The sequence below is a fragment of the Salvelinus namaycush genome, chromosome 23, assembly GCF_016432855.1.
Source record: "Salvelinus namaycush isolate Seneca chromosome 23, SaNama_1.0, whole genome shotgun sequence".
In the NCBI taxonomy this organism is placed as follows: Eukaryota; Metazoa; Chordata; class Actinopteri; order Salmoniformes; family Salmonidae; genus Salvelinus; species Salvelinus namaycush.
The window spans coordinates 32,653,716-32,670,102 of record NC_052329.1 but is presented as its reverse complement, the minus strand read 5'-3'; the positions used below and the strand labels follow the sequence as shown (position 1 = coordinate 32,670,102).

Sequence of the window (16,387 nt, the reverse complement as noted above, 5' to 3'; positions counted from 1 at the left end):
ACTGGTACAGTATACTTCCTACACTGAGCATTAGTTTAGGTGTTTAGAGCCATTTAAAACACTGGTACAGTATACTTCCTACACTGAGTATTAGTTTAGGTGTTTAGAGCCATCTAACACACTGGTACAGTATACTTCCTACACTGAGCATCAGTTTAGATGTTTAGAGCCATTTAAAACACTGGTACAGTATACTTCCTACACTGAGTATTAGTTTAGGTGTTTAGAGCCATCTAAAACACTGGTACAGTATACTTCCTACACTGAGTATTAGTTTAGGTGTTTAGAGCCATTTAAAACACTGGTACAGTATACTTCCTACACTGAGCATCAGTTTAGGTGTTTAGAGCCATTTAAAACACTGGTACAGTATACTTCCTACACTGAGCATTAGTTTAGGTGTTTAGAGCCATTTAAAACACTGGTACAGTATACTTCCTACACTGAGTATTAGTTTAGGTGTTTAGAGCCATCTAACACACTGGTACAGTATACTTCCTACACTGAGTATTAGTTTAGGTGTTTAGAGCCATCTAACACACTGGTACAGTATACTTCCTACACTGAGTATTAGTTTAGGTGTTTAGAGCCATCTAAATGCATTACCTTGATTCTACAACTGCATCTTTTGATGATTCAGTTCATGGCAATCAGAGTTATTATCCTGGTCCCAGATCTGTTCATGACATACTGTCACACCAAACAGAGAGACAGCACAAACAGATATAGGACCAGGCTACAGATTTATACCAGTCAGCTTGAAATACACCAACCAATTAACATAGGACATGATATTCTGAGTTTCTGATTTTCACTGAATCAAGTTGGAATGTGATTACCTGCTGTAACAGGTTCATCTGGATAACCTCAGAGTGAGATCGCTACCTATCGTATCTTCCTGATCGGTTTCTCTTGCTGGTCTACGCCTGTAATCATCTCAGCATCTCTTGCTCCTTTTCGAAGATGGGATTGGCTGACAGGCAGTCGTTCACAGGTTTCTATTGGCCGGTTGAACTGTGGTTTGACCACCCAGTGGTGGGACTGTGGCATAGTAGTCAGAGCCAGATCTCATCACTGCTCTTGCTGTTCACCTTATAGATGGAGCCCAACATGGAGTACCGGGCAAAGCCTGGAGGGGGTGTCAACAACAAACTTTATAACAATGTACGGACATATGTGGTGCACGTTATATACACACAAACAATAGTTACACACACACACACACACACACACACACACACACACACACACACACACACACACACACACACACACACTAATATATAAACTTATTAACACCCTTTGTAACAGCCTGAAAATATGTAACATTACATTAGTGTGAAGTGGGCCAAATAATTTCCATTCAACAGGTAAGCCAACCCTAAACCTCTGAACCCTGTCTTACCCCAAGCAGCATAGGCAGCAGACAGATCCTCCTCTTCCTCGCTCATCTTCTCCCCAAGGTGGTGTTTGGCGGCCTCTCGTGCTACAGAGAGACATCGTGATGAGGAAGTAGAATAACAGATGGGACGGAGTCATGGAGACGATCACCGGGACAGGTGCCAGTGCCCAGGGCACCACCATGGCCACTCTGTTTCCTGTTTCCTGTTCTGTAATATGCTTTGCACCATTGATGAGACTTCTACCTCGGTTCTAATGAGGTATCTGTCTCTCAGCCGTAGTGTCTTACCTTTACGCAGGGTGCTGAGGTCATTGAGTTGCATGTTGGAAGTTAGAGAGACATGTTCTCTCTGGGTAGGTATATCTTGTCTACCTTCATAGTAGGTAATTCGATACTGAAACAAGAATCATGGGGTGTATTCATTAGTGCACACCGTCGCAAACTAAAGCAATGAAAATCAGTCACTTATTGGATAAGTTCAGGTATGCCCCTCCCCGTTTTGGCCTGTTTGCTTCCGTTTGTTTCTTAGTGAATACATATACATACATGTAAAGTATATTATTATACAGACACTTGCCTTATATACTGTACTGTAAATACAAACAGAGGAGCATGCTCATGCATAAATATATACCATTGAATACAATATGTGGGTATTACATTTTAGTAATTTTACCAGACGCTCTTATCCAGAGCAACTTACAGTAGTGGTGAGTGCATACATTTTCATACTCCCTCCCACTTTACCCTTTTTTTCATATTCAAAGAAAGACACATTTAGACCCACACCTATGCTGACACAAACAGATAAATTAGCCAAATAATGTATGTTACCATTTTTTCGCCATTATAATCTCAACTGGCTCATCTGAAAAAGAACAGGCACAGACATTCTTCAGAGACTGAAAGCACCTCATTCATTGTATCATCAAAATACAACAGTTCCTCCCACCCTCCTTGCTCCCCTGTCTCACCGATGATGGCCTTGCCCTTGCCCTTGTGCAGAAGGCAGAGCACCAGAAGGCTGAGGATGAGAAGGGTAATGAAGCCCACAGCGCCCCCTGCCAGGATGCCCAGCATGGGAACATAACAAATAGAGGGAAACTGAGCATCACATCAGTTCAATATACTACTGGCTTTAAATAACCTACAGTGGTGGGATCATATTGGATATTGATATGAGCACTGGGACCAATGATAAGATCTGAGTAGGCAGAAGGACTGGGGTTAATACTGTATTTGGTTATGAAACCTTAACAGCCACAAGATGTAACCATATAAACACATTCCCCACACCACAAAACATCAGTAGATCATTCAACAAGCCTCCTGACACTGCACATTGAGGGTGACGGTGGCATTGTAGCTCTCTTCACTGTGAGGGCTGGATGCAGCACACACCAGCTCTGTATCCCACTTCCTGGCTCTCCGAGAGAAGGTGCTGTTGTGCTTGGAGTCCGATTTCAGCAGCCCAGCCTCCTCCACTGATGTTACCACCAGGCGCCCAGGTGTCTGTTTGTCTATCGGCTGTCTCTGTCGCTACCCGTTGAGATACCACGTCAGCAGGGGCGGGGCATTAGGATTCCAACCCTCTGACTGGCAGTTGAACTTGTGGGTAACATTCTCTTTCAGTGTTAGTGCAGCTTGATGCCGTCCATCAATCTTGGGATCATGTTCGATCGCACCTGGATGTATAGAGAAGTTTATATGTTCAAAATATGTGCACTTGAAACCCAGTGTCCATTTAAATGTACTTTCATCTGTTTCTCGTGAGAATCTTTATCCTTTATCAATATATTGTAACTCATAAAGTACTGAGTACTGTGTGGTGGTATATTTTCCATGATCCAGTCTTGTTACTGACCTGTCCATGCCCAGGCCAAAGTGTGTAGCAGCAGGACAGTGGTGCCTGGCCCCTGCATCAGATACAGACACTCCATGCTCGTCCACAGGACCACCAACACCCAGCTACTATGACAGACAGAGACAAAGACAGACAGACAGACAGAGAGGGATTGCTCTCCAGTGACTGAATAGAGGGATTACACAGACAAGAGAATGACAAGGAAAACAGAGGTGGACAAACAGACAGAAACAAGACAGGGAGAGAGAGTGCGAGAGAGCGAACACTGACATGTAAGAATTACATTAGCCCTAGAAAGAAAGACAAGAAAACACTGACAGGAGGAAAGAAACTGAAACAAAGACAGTAAAAACACAGGGATAAAGAGGATAGATCCCTACGAGAGACAAAGAGAATGTGGTGAACACAAGTTGAGACAGATAAATAACTAATGTGAACAGAATGTCAACAGAGGAGCAGTAGCTTCCTGGACAATCCATTAAAAAAGACACAGGAACAGCCGATCAGAGAGGATACAACAGTCTATGAAAGACACAGAAATAGCCAAAGTGCATTTCAATTTATTTTTACATTTTAGTAATTTAGCAGACACTCTTATCCAGAGCAACGTACAGTAGTGAGATCATACATTTCCATACTTTTTTCGTTTTTGGTCACCTGTGGGAATCGAACCCACAACACTGTCATTGCAAGTGCCATGCTCTCCCAACTGAGCCACATAGGACCATAGGCATATAAAGACACAATGAACAGTGACGAGGAGAGGTAGAGTAAGGTTTGATTATTCTCATCACAAATAGACCCTGAATCCAAATTATTCAATCATTTGCTGGCTGTCTAAATTTGATTTGTGAGGAGCTGCAGTGTAAATGCTATCTGAGTAGGTCTCTATCAGTAGATTAAAAACACAGGCCTGTTTACAGAAGTCAGTCATTTCACACCACACATATGCAAATGAATGTGTGAAAAGGCACCAGAAATGACAAAACGCCTGATACCATTAATCACAGATGATCATAGTCACATGATCAGTGTGTCAGTGCCTTCCACTAAAACAGGAAGTTAAGCATGACATCAACATATAAAGCTGACGGCATGAGGATAGTATTTCCCAAATAAACATTGGTGCAATCAGTCTAGTAAATAGAGGAGTGGAAGCTTGTAACAAGCACAGGCACGATGGATTGAAGGGAGTAATGGACAAGAGTGGGCTAGACTCTGCACAACACACTCAATCTGCAGTGCAGGGATGCATGCAGTGTCTCAAGACACACACACCCAAACACATACACAGCAATGCACACAGCACTGTCTTTCAAACTCAGATACACCAACAAACACAACACATACCAGTCCTAATCTTTCTTCCCCCATTCTTTATTTTTCTCTCTCACACACAAACACACGTTAGTGTTACCTTGGCACAATCGGCAGAAGGTGGTGGGATGATTCAGCCTGTCGGTCCTCCATGCATGCTGGGTAGGGTAGCAGAGGAGACGATAGGCAGCCCCCCCCCCCCACCCCCGGCTCACTCAACTACACACACACACATGATCCTCCGACTGCAGCAAGCAGCATTTAGTGGCTGACGCAGGCAGTCATGCTGTCGCCACACATAACGAGAAGGGATGAGGAAAGAGGAGAGGGGGAGCGAGAGGAAAACGGGACAAGCTACGCAATGCATCCGTCATTTAATGAGCCACTGACCATGTATTCCAAGGTGGGAGAGAGAAAAAGGGAGAGATGGCTGGAAGGAGAGTGATGAGGGGGCAAGGTGTCAGTCTATTAAGGCACAGGGACTAAATTCATCCATCATTCTTGTCCATCTTCCAATCGCAGCATCCCTGCCTGCCACTCTCCTATTACATACAGGGCTCCCATAGATCTGTGCTCAGCTACCGTTGCCTGAAAAGCAACTGCAGTGCAGCTCTACAGACAGACCAAAGAAGATGATCACAGAGCACTGCAGCACCGAGGTAGAGGGATGTAGATCAATAGCTTACACAATGATCCCCATTCATCCCTACAGTGCTCCTGTGTCAGTGGCAAAGAGGTCCTTTCCTTAAATCTGACAAATACAACTAGTGGAGTTATTCTTCTTACCCAGGAGGATTTCAGGTTTAGGCCCCATGTATCACATACTGTCAAATCTGGAGTATATGGCAGGGTTGATCATTAGTAAATTCAGTCAATTGAGGAAGGTAACTGAAATTCCAATTCCAGTGGGAATTCCTGTTAACTTTCTGAATTGACTTTATTGAACTGGAATAGAACGCAACCCTGTTATAGTGCATAAAGATGTTTGCTGTCGGTGTACATGTTTGACCATCATTAAGTCTGCTCCTCAACTACAAGCAACTGCATTGCAATAACTTCTATCTTTTGTATCGAGTCAATCAGTATGAAATTCAGACTGGCAAAAGACAAGCATTAACACAAGCAAACTTTCCACACAGGTGGTATACATATTCCCTAAATGTATCGAACATCACCCAAACACATTGTCTTTTTAAATTATTTATTTATATATATTTATTTAATTCATCTCAGTTTGGTTGGAATTCTATTTAATCATCATTGTTGCACTTTAGTATTTTTGTACTAAAAATAAAATTTTAAAAATGAAAGGATAGAAAAAGAGAACATAGGATACAGGTGCCGAGCAGAGAGCTGGTTTACAGACGATGAGAGGGAAGTCAGACAGAAACAGATAAGGAAGAAGAAAACGAGGAGGTGGTCACTCATCAGCAACACACACACAGTCCCTCGCTGGACCATGATGCACTGGGAGTCCTTGCGGACAAGGGGGAGGATAGGGGGGCGGATCATTCTCCCAACCCCTACGCTCACTATCTGAACTGTACATACTGCGTTGGGGTCAAAACTCGAGAACGCTCAGTTTATGGTCAGTTCATCATTTCTCTCCTTCTGAAGAGGTGGAGGACTGATTCTAGTATTGGGGCTGGAGAAGGTCTCACTTGCTGATCATGTGACGAAGGGAGGGAATGAGAGAGCGAGAAAGGGATAGAAAAGGGGGGCAGCACATGTGCAGAGTAGTAGTCTCCTCCTTGGATGTGGCCGTAGCGGGGCCAGAGTCGGGAGAGGCAATGTCCATTGTGTGTCAGCCAATAAGGTGGCGACGAGGTCAGAGACGGAGGGTACCACTGCAGATTGGGGGAGCGAGGGGAGAAGGGGTCTTTCTATGTCCACCTCTAAATGTCTTACGATGATGATGGGGATGATATGTCAGCTATATTACAGTTCCCCTCCATTTCAATTACTGCACTCCCAGCACCGAACCACCCTACAACCCCTTGCCTGCTAAATCTACCCCTAAAAAGCAGAGAACGATAACAATGACAACGGCATCAATGATTGAAATGATAAAAAGTAACACAAATAATCACTTTCCTCTTCAAGTGTCTCAATAATAAAACAATACGATTATTTTTTTTTTTATGACAATGAAGGAGACTTCTCCCTGTACTCTTTTGGCTAAAAATCTCAATATTACCCCCAAAATAAAAAAATAAAAGAAATATGACATCTGAAGACATCCAAAAATACAAATAACATTAACAATATAAAAATGCCTCCCCGACACCTCCCCCCAAAAATGTGATACAGAAATTACAATCTATACATGGTGTCAATGTACAGAGGAGGAAGGGGAAGAATGTCAGTTAAAACTACCCACAATGCCACACTGTCACAAGAGGGGGCAGCGGAGCGATGGGGAGTGGAAAAAGAGGGAGGAAGGATGGAATGAAAAACGGGGGGGAGGAGAAGGGCATAAAACGAGAGAACAAGGGAGTGAGAAAAGGAACAGGCAGTATGAGAGGGTAAACAGGGAGAAGAATAAAAGATAGCATTGAACTAAAAGTGCAGAATTACATAAGTAATCAAAACTAAAATGTTGTCCTCCTTGCAACACAGAACATTTTTTTTTCCTTTAATAACAATTGTCATTATAATCATAATAACAATAAAACTTATTTTACAGTAAACAGTAATAACAATAATAGTAACAATAATGACCATAACTTCTAGATGAACATTAGCCGTAAAAATTAATTTGAAAAACAATTAAGAAAAAGAACGATAGAACAGGAAAATAAAATAAAGAAATGAGAGCTGGTTGTGCTGTGCGATCCTCGATGTCACTGAGCTCCATTGTTAGTTTTTTTAGCACCCCTGAGCCTGAACCAAACCTATCCCCGCAAGCCCAACGTAATGGGTCATTCTGACAGAGAGCCTCATAGGATCCGAGATCACAGCCCGCTCCGGAATGGTCCACCGGAATACAGTGGAGGGGAGAGGGAGGAGCGGACAGAACCTCACAGGAATCCCCACGCACAGACTTGGTGTGAATACTTTGGGTTTGTGGCTGAGTGTTTGCACGTGTATGTTTATGTGATCTATATGTTTTGCCTGTATGACTGCCTGGGACATTGAGGCGCATGAGTACGTTGCTATGGCAACAGTTGGGGGAGGGGGACCACAAGGGGGTAGGAAGGAAGAAGTGAATGGGGGTGGCAGAGCCCAATCTATCCAATCGGATGGAAGAGCAGAAATGGAGAGAGCCAATGATGGCAATGCTTGCTAGATGGCTGTGCAGAACAGAATGCTGGCATTGGACCCACTCCCCTCACCCAGCCAATCCCCTCCCACCCACCCCGGACTGCAGCCTGCAGACAGCCTGCCCTCCCCCAGGACTGACAGAGAGTGCCCCCTCCAGACAGACAATGGCGGTTTGGCGTGATGCTGCTCAACACAGGTGGCTGATGTGGACCTTTATACACAGGACACGCTCCTAGGAGAGAAAGAACACAGAGTGACAGAGTTAACACTAGGGGTGAATCCCAATTGTCTTTCCCTCATCTTGCCCTCATCTCAAAACACATTGATAGACCAGATCTGAGGTTCCTCCCCACGGTCCTTCTCCTCCAGTGCACTTAGAGAAGGCGGTGGAAGAGGAGGTGAGGAACCAAGGTAATACTATTGAGATTCACCCACTAACAGTTCAAGTACTGTGCTTTATCATGTTCACCTCTTGACCAACAAAGTCAGTACTGTGAATGAGAATCATGCCAAAAATAACCTGCCTGGCTAAATTAAGGTTTAACTAACTGACAGCTGATCTAAGAACAGCATTAACAAACAGTGGAAACAGTATGGACAATCATTGACATGAGTCTGGCTAAAGACATTCACTCACTGTAGACGGAGTGTAGCGCAACAGAGTCATACTGTAAGGTTGGTCCAAAATGGCTCCCTATTCCCTATATAGTGCACTGCTGGTCAAAGGCCCTGGTCAAAAGTAGTGCACTACACAGGGAAAATGGCACCATTTGGGACGTAAGCGAAGTGCATGTGCGTACCCGTGCTAGACCCCAGCCTGCTCCATGCTGTACTGCAGGTCTGGGGGTTTGTAGCTATGAAGGATGTTGCTGGTGCAGGACGACGGGTAGCAGGCTCCAGCGTGGAGCTCTCCCTCCACGTCACATACTGCCAGGAGAAAACACACAGACACAGCCTATCAGAATGAAGAACTCCTCCATGTTCAAGGCAGGTATTTGGTGGGTATTGTGAGGGCATGTGCATGATCCTCCGAGGCTCAGTTGGGCGGCAGGTAGCCTAGCGGTTAGGACGCTGGGTCAATAACCAAAAGGTTGCTGGTTCGAATACCCGAGCCGTCAAGGTGAAAATCTGTCAGTGTGCCCTTAAGCAAGGCACTTAACCCTAATTTGCTCCAGGGTCGGCGTATTACTATGGCTGACCCTGTAAAACAACACATTTGACTGCACCTCTCCAGTGTATTTCACAATAAAATATATATTTAAAACGCTAGGATTCTGGGTTTGATTCCCTTTGAGACCACCAATTGAAAATGTATGCACGCACTACTGTAAGTTGTTTTGGATAAAAGCATCTGCTAAAATGGCATATATTATACATTAGTCATGTGATAGAAATTATTTTCAAGAGTTCACATTTTACTTAAACCAGACTGAGTCTGCCATGTTTCACTCACTTGAAACCATTTGGTGTGTGTATGTGTACATGACACTGACCCGACTCTTCCCGCTGGTGGAGCTGCTGGCTTCCTGTCAGAGGTGATTGGCTGAGGATGTCAGACATGCGGGCGGAGCTCAGAGCCTTGCCAGCCAATAGGCTCATCCCAGTCATGGGCTCGGCCTGGTCCTGAAGCGGTGCAGAAAGACACGTTAAGTACATAAACGCACGCACACAGACACACAATGTTCTATTCCAAATCAACCCATAGTCCCTACCCCTAGGCATGCCATACAGATCTGAAAGGATAGGTATGAGCAACACAGTGCATCGTGCACTCTGATAGGCTAGGTAAACTAAGACCTATCCATTGAAACTATCTAATCCTTTGAGATCTACATAAGAGGCTGAGAAATTCTGTACATTCTATTTCTATGGTCCCAAACAGAGCACATTATGGCACCGTGAGAAACTCACATAGGCGTCGTCGCTGGTCTGGATGGTGTGGTGGCGCTGTAGCTGGCCCCGGGGCCGATAGCCGTCCCCCTGGGGGCCCCTGGTGGAGTAGCCCACTCCGTTATGGTCAGGCACGCCCTGCTCCATAACCTGCTGCTCCTGGGTCCTGCAGTCCACATGCTCATTGTCTGGAAGGGGGGAGAGAAGGAGCGAGGGATTACTGAAGTTAACAATGTAGACTGTAGTTTGTGCGACCGAAGCAGGAGAGCGTGTAAAATGCATGTGAATATTAGCATACAGTGACGTGAAAGCTACAGAAATAGAATGACTAGGTTCTACGTCTGTGGTTGAGTCTGCTTGACCATTACCTCTGGTTGTGGTGGTGCTTCTGATGTAGCCGTGTCTGTGTGTGGGGGAGTTGTAGGGGGGCGTCCCTCCCCGGGGGGGGCCCAGCAGGTCATGGCCGTCCCCACAGCCTTGGGCCTTGGCCAGGAGGCCCTCATGGTAGCCGGGTGGCAGGTCATCCTCCTCCATGCTCTCAGAGTGGGGTAGGCTGGGGGGCTGGACGTCTAGGGGCCTGATCTGGAGGAGGTGTTGGTAGGGGCTCCCCGGCTCCAGAGACTCCCCTTGGCCAAGCTGGCGCAGCAGCATCTCACCGTAGTCCTGGGGCACATTGGGGGGCGTGGGGGGTGCCGGTCGAGGGCTCTGCCTCTTCAGTAAGGAGGCCAGGTCCTGGGGGGGCAGGCGGGGGTCGGCGTGGCCCGTCAGAGAGTGGCGGGGGGAGAGGAGACCCTGTAGGGTGGGGGTGACATGCTGCTGGGGCCGGTACTCCAGGGGGGTGGGGGAGAGGAGAGCCTGCTGCAGGGCAGAGGGGCTCCCATAGCCCCCGCCTCCGGCCCCACCGACCACCCCACCCTGGTAGCCCTCCATCCCTGGCACCTTAAGGGAGGTCCCCTGGAGGTAGGGGTTGTAGCCCCCCACCACCCCAGAGGCCCGAGACCCCTCATTGAACAGATGGGGGTTGTTGAAGGCGGCCTGGTCGTATGTGTTGAACCGTCCGAGGCTGCGACTGGGGAGTGAGGGACCAGGGAAGAGAGGGAGAAGTCAGCTAATGCCACTTGCAACCAAATGTACCATCCAACACAAACTCTAACAAATACTGAGAGAGTTCTTCGAGGAAAAAAACGAATACACCATTGAGATAGTATTCTGGATTAAGGAAGTATACAAGAAATACATGACAGTTATTATTAGTAGTATAAAACTGAAAGGAGTTATTTATGAACAGTGTGAGAGGAGTGTCACAAAACACAAATATGTCTACGTGATACAATGACAATACAGTTCTACATGTTCTTCTACACTTAACTACAGCACTATGACCCGCTATTATGGGTCAAAATCAGCACAGAAACCTTTACGGTTTTAAAGGTCACAAGTCCACTGAGGGGTGTGCAAGCAGTCAAATACACACAAATGTTGTTGCTTTTCCAGAGGAAATGACAAGAAAATCAAAGGACGAGGTAACTGCCAAGCTTGGCTAAATACAACACAGACTGGTAGGTGCAGAGCTAGCTCCTACAGTATGGTGAAGAGCTAGCTCCTACAGTATGGTGACACTACTACCGTTAGCAGTCATCCCACCACCTACGTCCATTTTAGTCAGCCAATCTCAGTGGAGGATTCAGTGGTGACGTCGTCTTCTTCTTCTTCAGTACGTTGTTTTGGGTTATCAATAAACTTTAGTAACAACGGTATTTCTCAATGTAAAAACCCACAAGGATTTGTCTGAAATCCACTAACTATCAGGTGTAAGACTGTGTGTCCCTGAATAGCAGGGGTGTCCAAAGAATTTACCCCGCGGGTCGCATTCAGTCTTCCGAGGTCCCGAGGGCCACACCTAACGTTGGTTATATTTCCTCACAGTCAAAATGTGCAAAACATAACATAAGCATCTATCCATCGCTTATGGGATTTTCTATGATCCCTGACTGTCTAGATTGTTTTCAAAAGGGCCGGATTGAATGGGCTGACGGGCCCATATGTTTGACACCCCTGTTATATAGAGTACTTTGATCAGGGCACATGGTCTAAAGTAGTTCACCATATAGGGAATAGGGTGCCACGGGCAACACGGTTTATAAAACTATACTATGAGTGAGTTTTTGGCTTCAGGAACATGACTTCCTAGGGTTGACTGAGGTATGAGAGACTGAAATCTACAATAACTGAACATTATGAAAACAAAAAATATAAAGGTGGGGGGAAAATGAAATCGAAGAATTCACAGAGTGAGGACATGCGAGAAAGTCCAAGACACAGAATTGAAGAACATGAAAGTTGAAGAAAAGTGCTGGCAGAAAAAGATGTGCAAAGGGAAGAAGGCATGCCGGGTGGGTCAGGCGCAAAGTGAGCAGTGGTGTGAGGATCACCTGTGGGTCTCGGCGTTGTCTGCACTCAGCTGCTTCCCCAGGACCCGGTGGGCGCACGGCGTGGAAAGGAAGGCATGCTGCTGGCGCTGTTGGGCCCCGCCCCCTCCCAGCTCTACCTCCTGCACCTGGATAGTCACCTGCTGCTGGGGCATGGGTACACCCCCGCCACGGGAGGAGGAGCAGGGCTGCTGCTGCTGGGGAGGCAGGGTGACGGGGCGCAGGCCGCAAGGGGGAGGACTCCCGCTGGAGGGCTGATAGAGGGCGGGGCCGTGCTGGTACTGAACCGCTGATGGCACACCTGTGGGAAGGAGGGAAAGATCAGTCAGTCAGAGAGCTACTGTACCTACAAACGGGTTATTTCAACCATCACTTTGTCCTAATAAGGGATCATTAACAATTTAGTCATATTGACAGATCATTCCGTCCTTTAGTCCAATAAAGAAAGACAAGTAAGGCTAAGGGGTGGAGTTAGAACTTACCATGGCCCTGCATCATCGCTGTTGGAGGGGGACTCTGATTGGGCTGTCTGAACAAGTGGTTGCTGGGATGTGTAGGCGGTGGGCTGGATTGCTGGATACGCAACCTGAGGGAAGGGAGAGAACAGACAGGGATGTAAATAACACTTCAAATGAATAGAGCGCCACAAAAGCCTGGCCTGGCTTCTCTGAGCTACATTACATGTGTTTAGCAGACTATTGCCATTGAGTGTGTTATTTTGAACCTATGTGTCTAAAAATAAACGCTTGTTTTTAGTCACCAATGATTATCATTAGTCTCTCGCTCAGAGTTGTTGTGTGTGTGGTGTTCTCACCTCTGGAGCTGGTGGGTAAGGTGACTGGGCTGGCACTCTCCGTGTCCCAAAGACAGGGCCTGCAGAAGGTGGAGAAAGATACAGATAATGGAAAAACTATTTAGGAACACATCATGGCATGTGTTTACTGTATTTGTGTCACATCGACCTGCATTTCATGGTATGCGAGTGTCTTTCAGAGAGAGAAGAGATGGGGACAGAAATGTCTAGGCTAGGGTCATAGTGACTTGCATCTGCTAGTGTAGAAAACGCTGCTCCCGCTGATACAAACCATGCAGTGTGCGTGTCGTTCTCTCTGTGTGTGTGTGTGTGTGTGTGTCCATGTCTGTCAGTGTGTGTCACATTGACCTGTATCTGCTGGTGTAGAATCTGCTGCTCCTGCTGGTACAGGAAATGCTGTTGTTGTGTATGCTCAAGCAGCCTCTCGTCCTGGGGGTTAGCGTACATCTTCTGCAGCTGCTCACACTCCTGGTACACATACGCGCACAAACACACAAACATATTGTCGTTAGAGACCACACAAAGAAAGACAGTGGCACCCGAAATATAAGGAATAGCATTATTTGCTGTCACTTTCACTCAGAATACCCCCATCCAATGATAATAGAATGCAACGATAAACGAGACTCAAATCAGTCCAAGTCTAGATCCAAAAGGCTTCTCAACAGCTTCTACCCCCAAGCCATAGGACAGCTGACCAGCTAATCAAATGGCGACCCGGACTACTTGCATTGAACCCCCCTGTTTATGCTGCTGGTACTCACTGTTTATTATCTATGCATAGTCACTTTACCCCTACCTACATGTACAGTTGAAGTCGGAAGTTTACATGCACTTAGGTTGGAGTCATTAAAACTCGTTTTTCAACTCCTCCACAAATTTCTTGTTAATTAAACTATAGTTTGGCTTAAGGACAACAAAGTCAAGGTATTGGAGTGGCCATCACAAAGCCCTGACCTCGATCCTATAGAACATTTGTGGGCAGAACTGAAAAAGAGTGTGCGAGCAGAGGCCTACAAACCTGACTCAGTTACACCAGCTCTGTCTGGAGGAATGGGCCAAATTCACCCAACTTATTGTGGGAAGCTTGTGGAAAGCTACCCAAAACGTTTGACCCAAGTGAATCAATTTAAAAAGGCAATGCTACCAAATACTAATTGAGTGTATGTAAACTTCTGACTCACTGTGAATGTGATGAAAGAAATAAAAACTGAAATAAATCATTCTCTCTACTATTATTCTGACATTTCACATTCTTAAAATGAAGTGGTGATCCTAACTGACCTAAGACAGGGAATTTTTACTAGGATTAAATGTCAGGGATTGTGAAAAACTGAGTTTAAACGTATTTGGCTAAGGTGTATGTAAACTTCCGACTTCAACTTTACATATTACCTCGACTAATCTGTACACCCACACAATTGACTTGGTACCGGTACCCCCTGTATATAGCCTCGTTACTGTTATTTTATTGTTGCTCTTTTACTTTAGTTTATTTAGTAAATATTTTCTTAACCAACAATGCAGTATTACGAAAAATAAGAGTTAAGGGCCTGTAAGTAAGCATTTTACGGTAAGGTCTACACCCGTTGTATTTGTCGCATGTGGCAAATAAGATTTGATGTCAAAAGACCATTTCCTTCTTATGTACATTTGATGGACAATAAAGCTTTTTGAATTTAATTGAATACATTTCAGAGTCCATAAGGTTTGTATATAAGGCATGTTGTCCATCCTTACACTTCTAAAATCGCTGTTGACGCCATAATACAGACCGGTCCTGTATTGTCAAATGTTTCATTTTCGCTATTGCTTTGTTGTGCACTGTTACAATGACCTTGGAGATCCCTCCGCCACCTCTCATCACAGCCTTGATATTAAACTGTTAAATCGATTAGCTGATATCTAGCCTGGTCCCAGATCTGCTTGGCCTATCCTTTTGGCATGACAAAGAGTTGACATGATAGCACAAACAGATCTGGCACAAAGATAGCTGATGTGGTTTTGGGTGCTGAGATAACTCTAGCTCTGACCGAGGGCAGAGGTGCCGTCAACATCAACTGCAGCTTGTTTTGGTTTGACTCACCCCCGTGACCCAGCAGCCTCGTGTTTACTCCGACCACGTCACCATTGAAACTTGAGTCTATGGGATTACCCCTAATTACCACTCTAGTTACATCAGCACCCTAGGCCAATCCCAATATCCCCTTCAACCTGCCTTTAAACCCTCTATAACCATCCTACCCTGGCCAGGGACCTCTAACCTCTTGATACCCCCCACGGTGCACCAACTTGGATCTACAGTACCAGTCAAAAGTTCGGACACACATACTCATTCCAGGGTTTTTCTTTATTTTTACTATTTTATACATTGTAGAATAATAGTGAAGACATTACAACTTTGAAATAACATGTATGGAATCATGTAATAACCCAAAAACTGTTAAACAAATCAAAATCTATTTTATAATTGAGATTCTTCAAAGCAGCCACCCTTTGCCTTGACAGCTTTGTACTGTCTTAGCATTCTCTCAACTAGCTTCATGAGGTAGTCAACTGGAATGCATTTCAATTAACAGGTGTGCCTTCTTAAAAGTTAATTTGTGGAATTACTTTCCTTCTTAATGCGTTTGAGACAATCAGTTGTGTTGTGACAAGGTAGGGGTGGTATACAGAAAATAGCCCTATTTGGTAAAATACCAAGACCATATTATGGAAAGAACAGCTCAAATAAGCAAAGAGAAATGACAGTCCATCATTACTTTAAGACATGAAGGTCAGTCAATGCGGAACATTTCAAGAACTTCGAAAGTTTCTTCAAGTGCAGTTGCAAAAACCATCAAGCACTATGATGAAACTGGCTCTCATTAGGACCGCCACAAGAAAGGAAGACCCAAAGTTACCTCTGCTGCAGTGGATAAGTTCATTATATAAAACTGCATCATCTCAGTTTGCAGCCCAAATAAATGCTTCACAGAGTTCAAGTAACAGACACATCTCAACATCAACTGTTCAGAGGAGAATCAGGCCTTCATGGTCGAATTGCTGCAAAAAACACTACTAAAAGGACACCAATAAGAAGAGACTTGCTTGGGCCAAGAAACGAGCAATGGACATTAGACCGGTGGAAATCTGTCCTTTGGTCTGATGAGTCCAAATTAGAGATTTTTGGTTCCAAACGCCGTGTCTTTGTGAGACGCAGAGTAGGTGAACGTATGATCTCTGCATATGTGGTTCACACCGTAAAGCATGGAGGTGTGATGGTGTGGGGGTGCTTTGCTGGTGACACTGTCTGTGATTTATTTAGAATTCAAGTCACACTTAACCAGCATGGCTACCACAGCATTCTGCAGCGATATGCCATCCCATCTGGTTTGCGCTTAGTGGGACTATCATTTGTTTTTCAA

At 45.2% G+C, this 16,387-nt stretch overlaps 1 protein-coding gene and 1 pseudogene across 4 annotated transcripts in view; both read right to left on the bottom strand.

Annotated features, from left to right (window-relative positions):
- Positions 1–1,055: 1,055 nt before the first annotated feature.
- Positions 1,056–3,342, bottom strand: LOC120018649 (annotated as a pseudogene).
- A 2,425-nt stretch (positions 3,343–5,767) lies between these two features.
- The window catches only part of LOC120018337 (serine/threonine-protein kinase SIK3 homolog), a 53,188-nt gene continuing 42,568 nt past the window's right edge, over positions 5,768–16,387 (bottom strand). For 2 of the 4 annotated variants that reach the window (XM_038961476.1, XM_038961478.1), the window contains 9 exons: positions 13,329–13,457; positions 12,981–13,039; positions 12,649–12,752; positions 12,170–12,467; positions 10,106–10,806; positions 9,759–9,925; positions 9,341–9,470; positions 8,648–8,774; positions 5,768–8,079 (listed from right to left, as the gene is read on the bottom strand). In XM_038961476.1, coding sequence (XP_038817404.1) covers positions 8,653–8,774; positions 9,341–9,470; positions 9,759–9,925; positions 10,106–10,806; positions 12,170–12,467; positions 12,649–12,752; positions 12,981–13,039; positions 13,329–13,457 — 1,710 coding nt within the window. In that variant the 3' untranslated portion in view covers positions 5,768–8,079; positions 8,648–8,652. The remainder of the gene's footprint in view (positions 8,080–8,647; positions 8,775–9,340; positions 9,471–9,758; positions 9,926–10,105; positions 10,807–12,169; positions 12,468–12,648; positions 12,753–12,980; positions 13,040–13,328; positions 13,458–16,387) is intronic. The other 2 variants (XM_038961477.1, XM_038961479.1) reach the window with 1 other exon arrangement.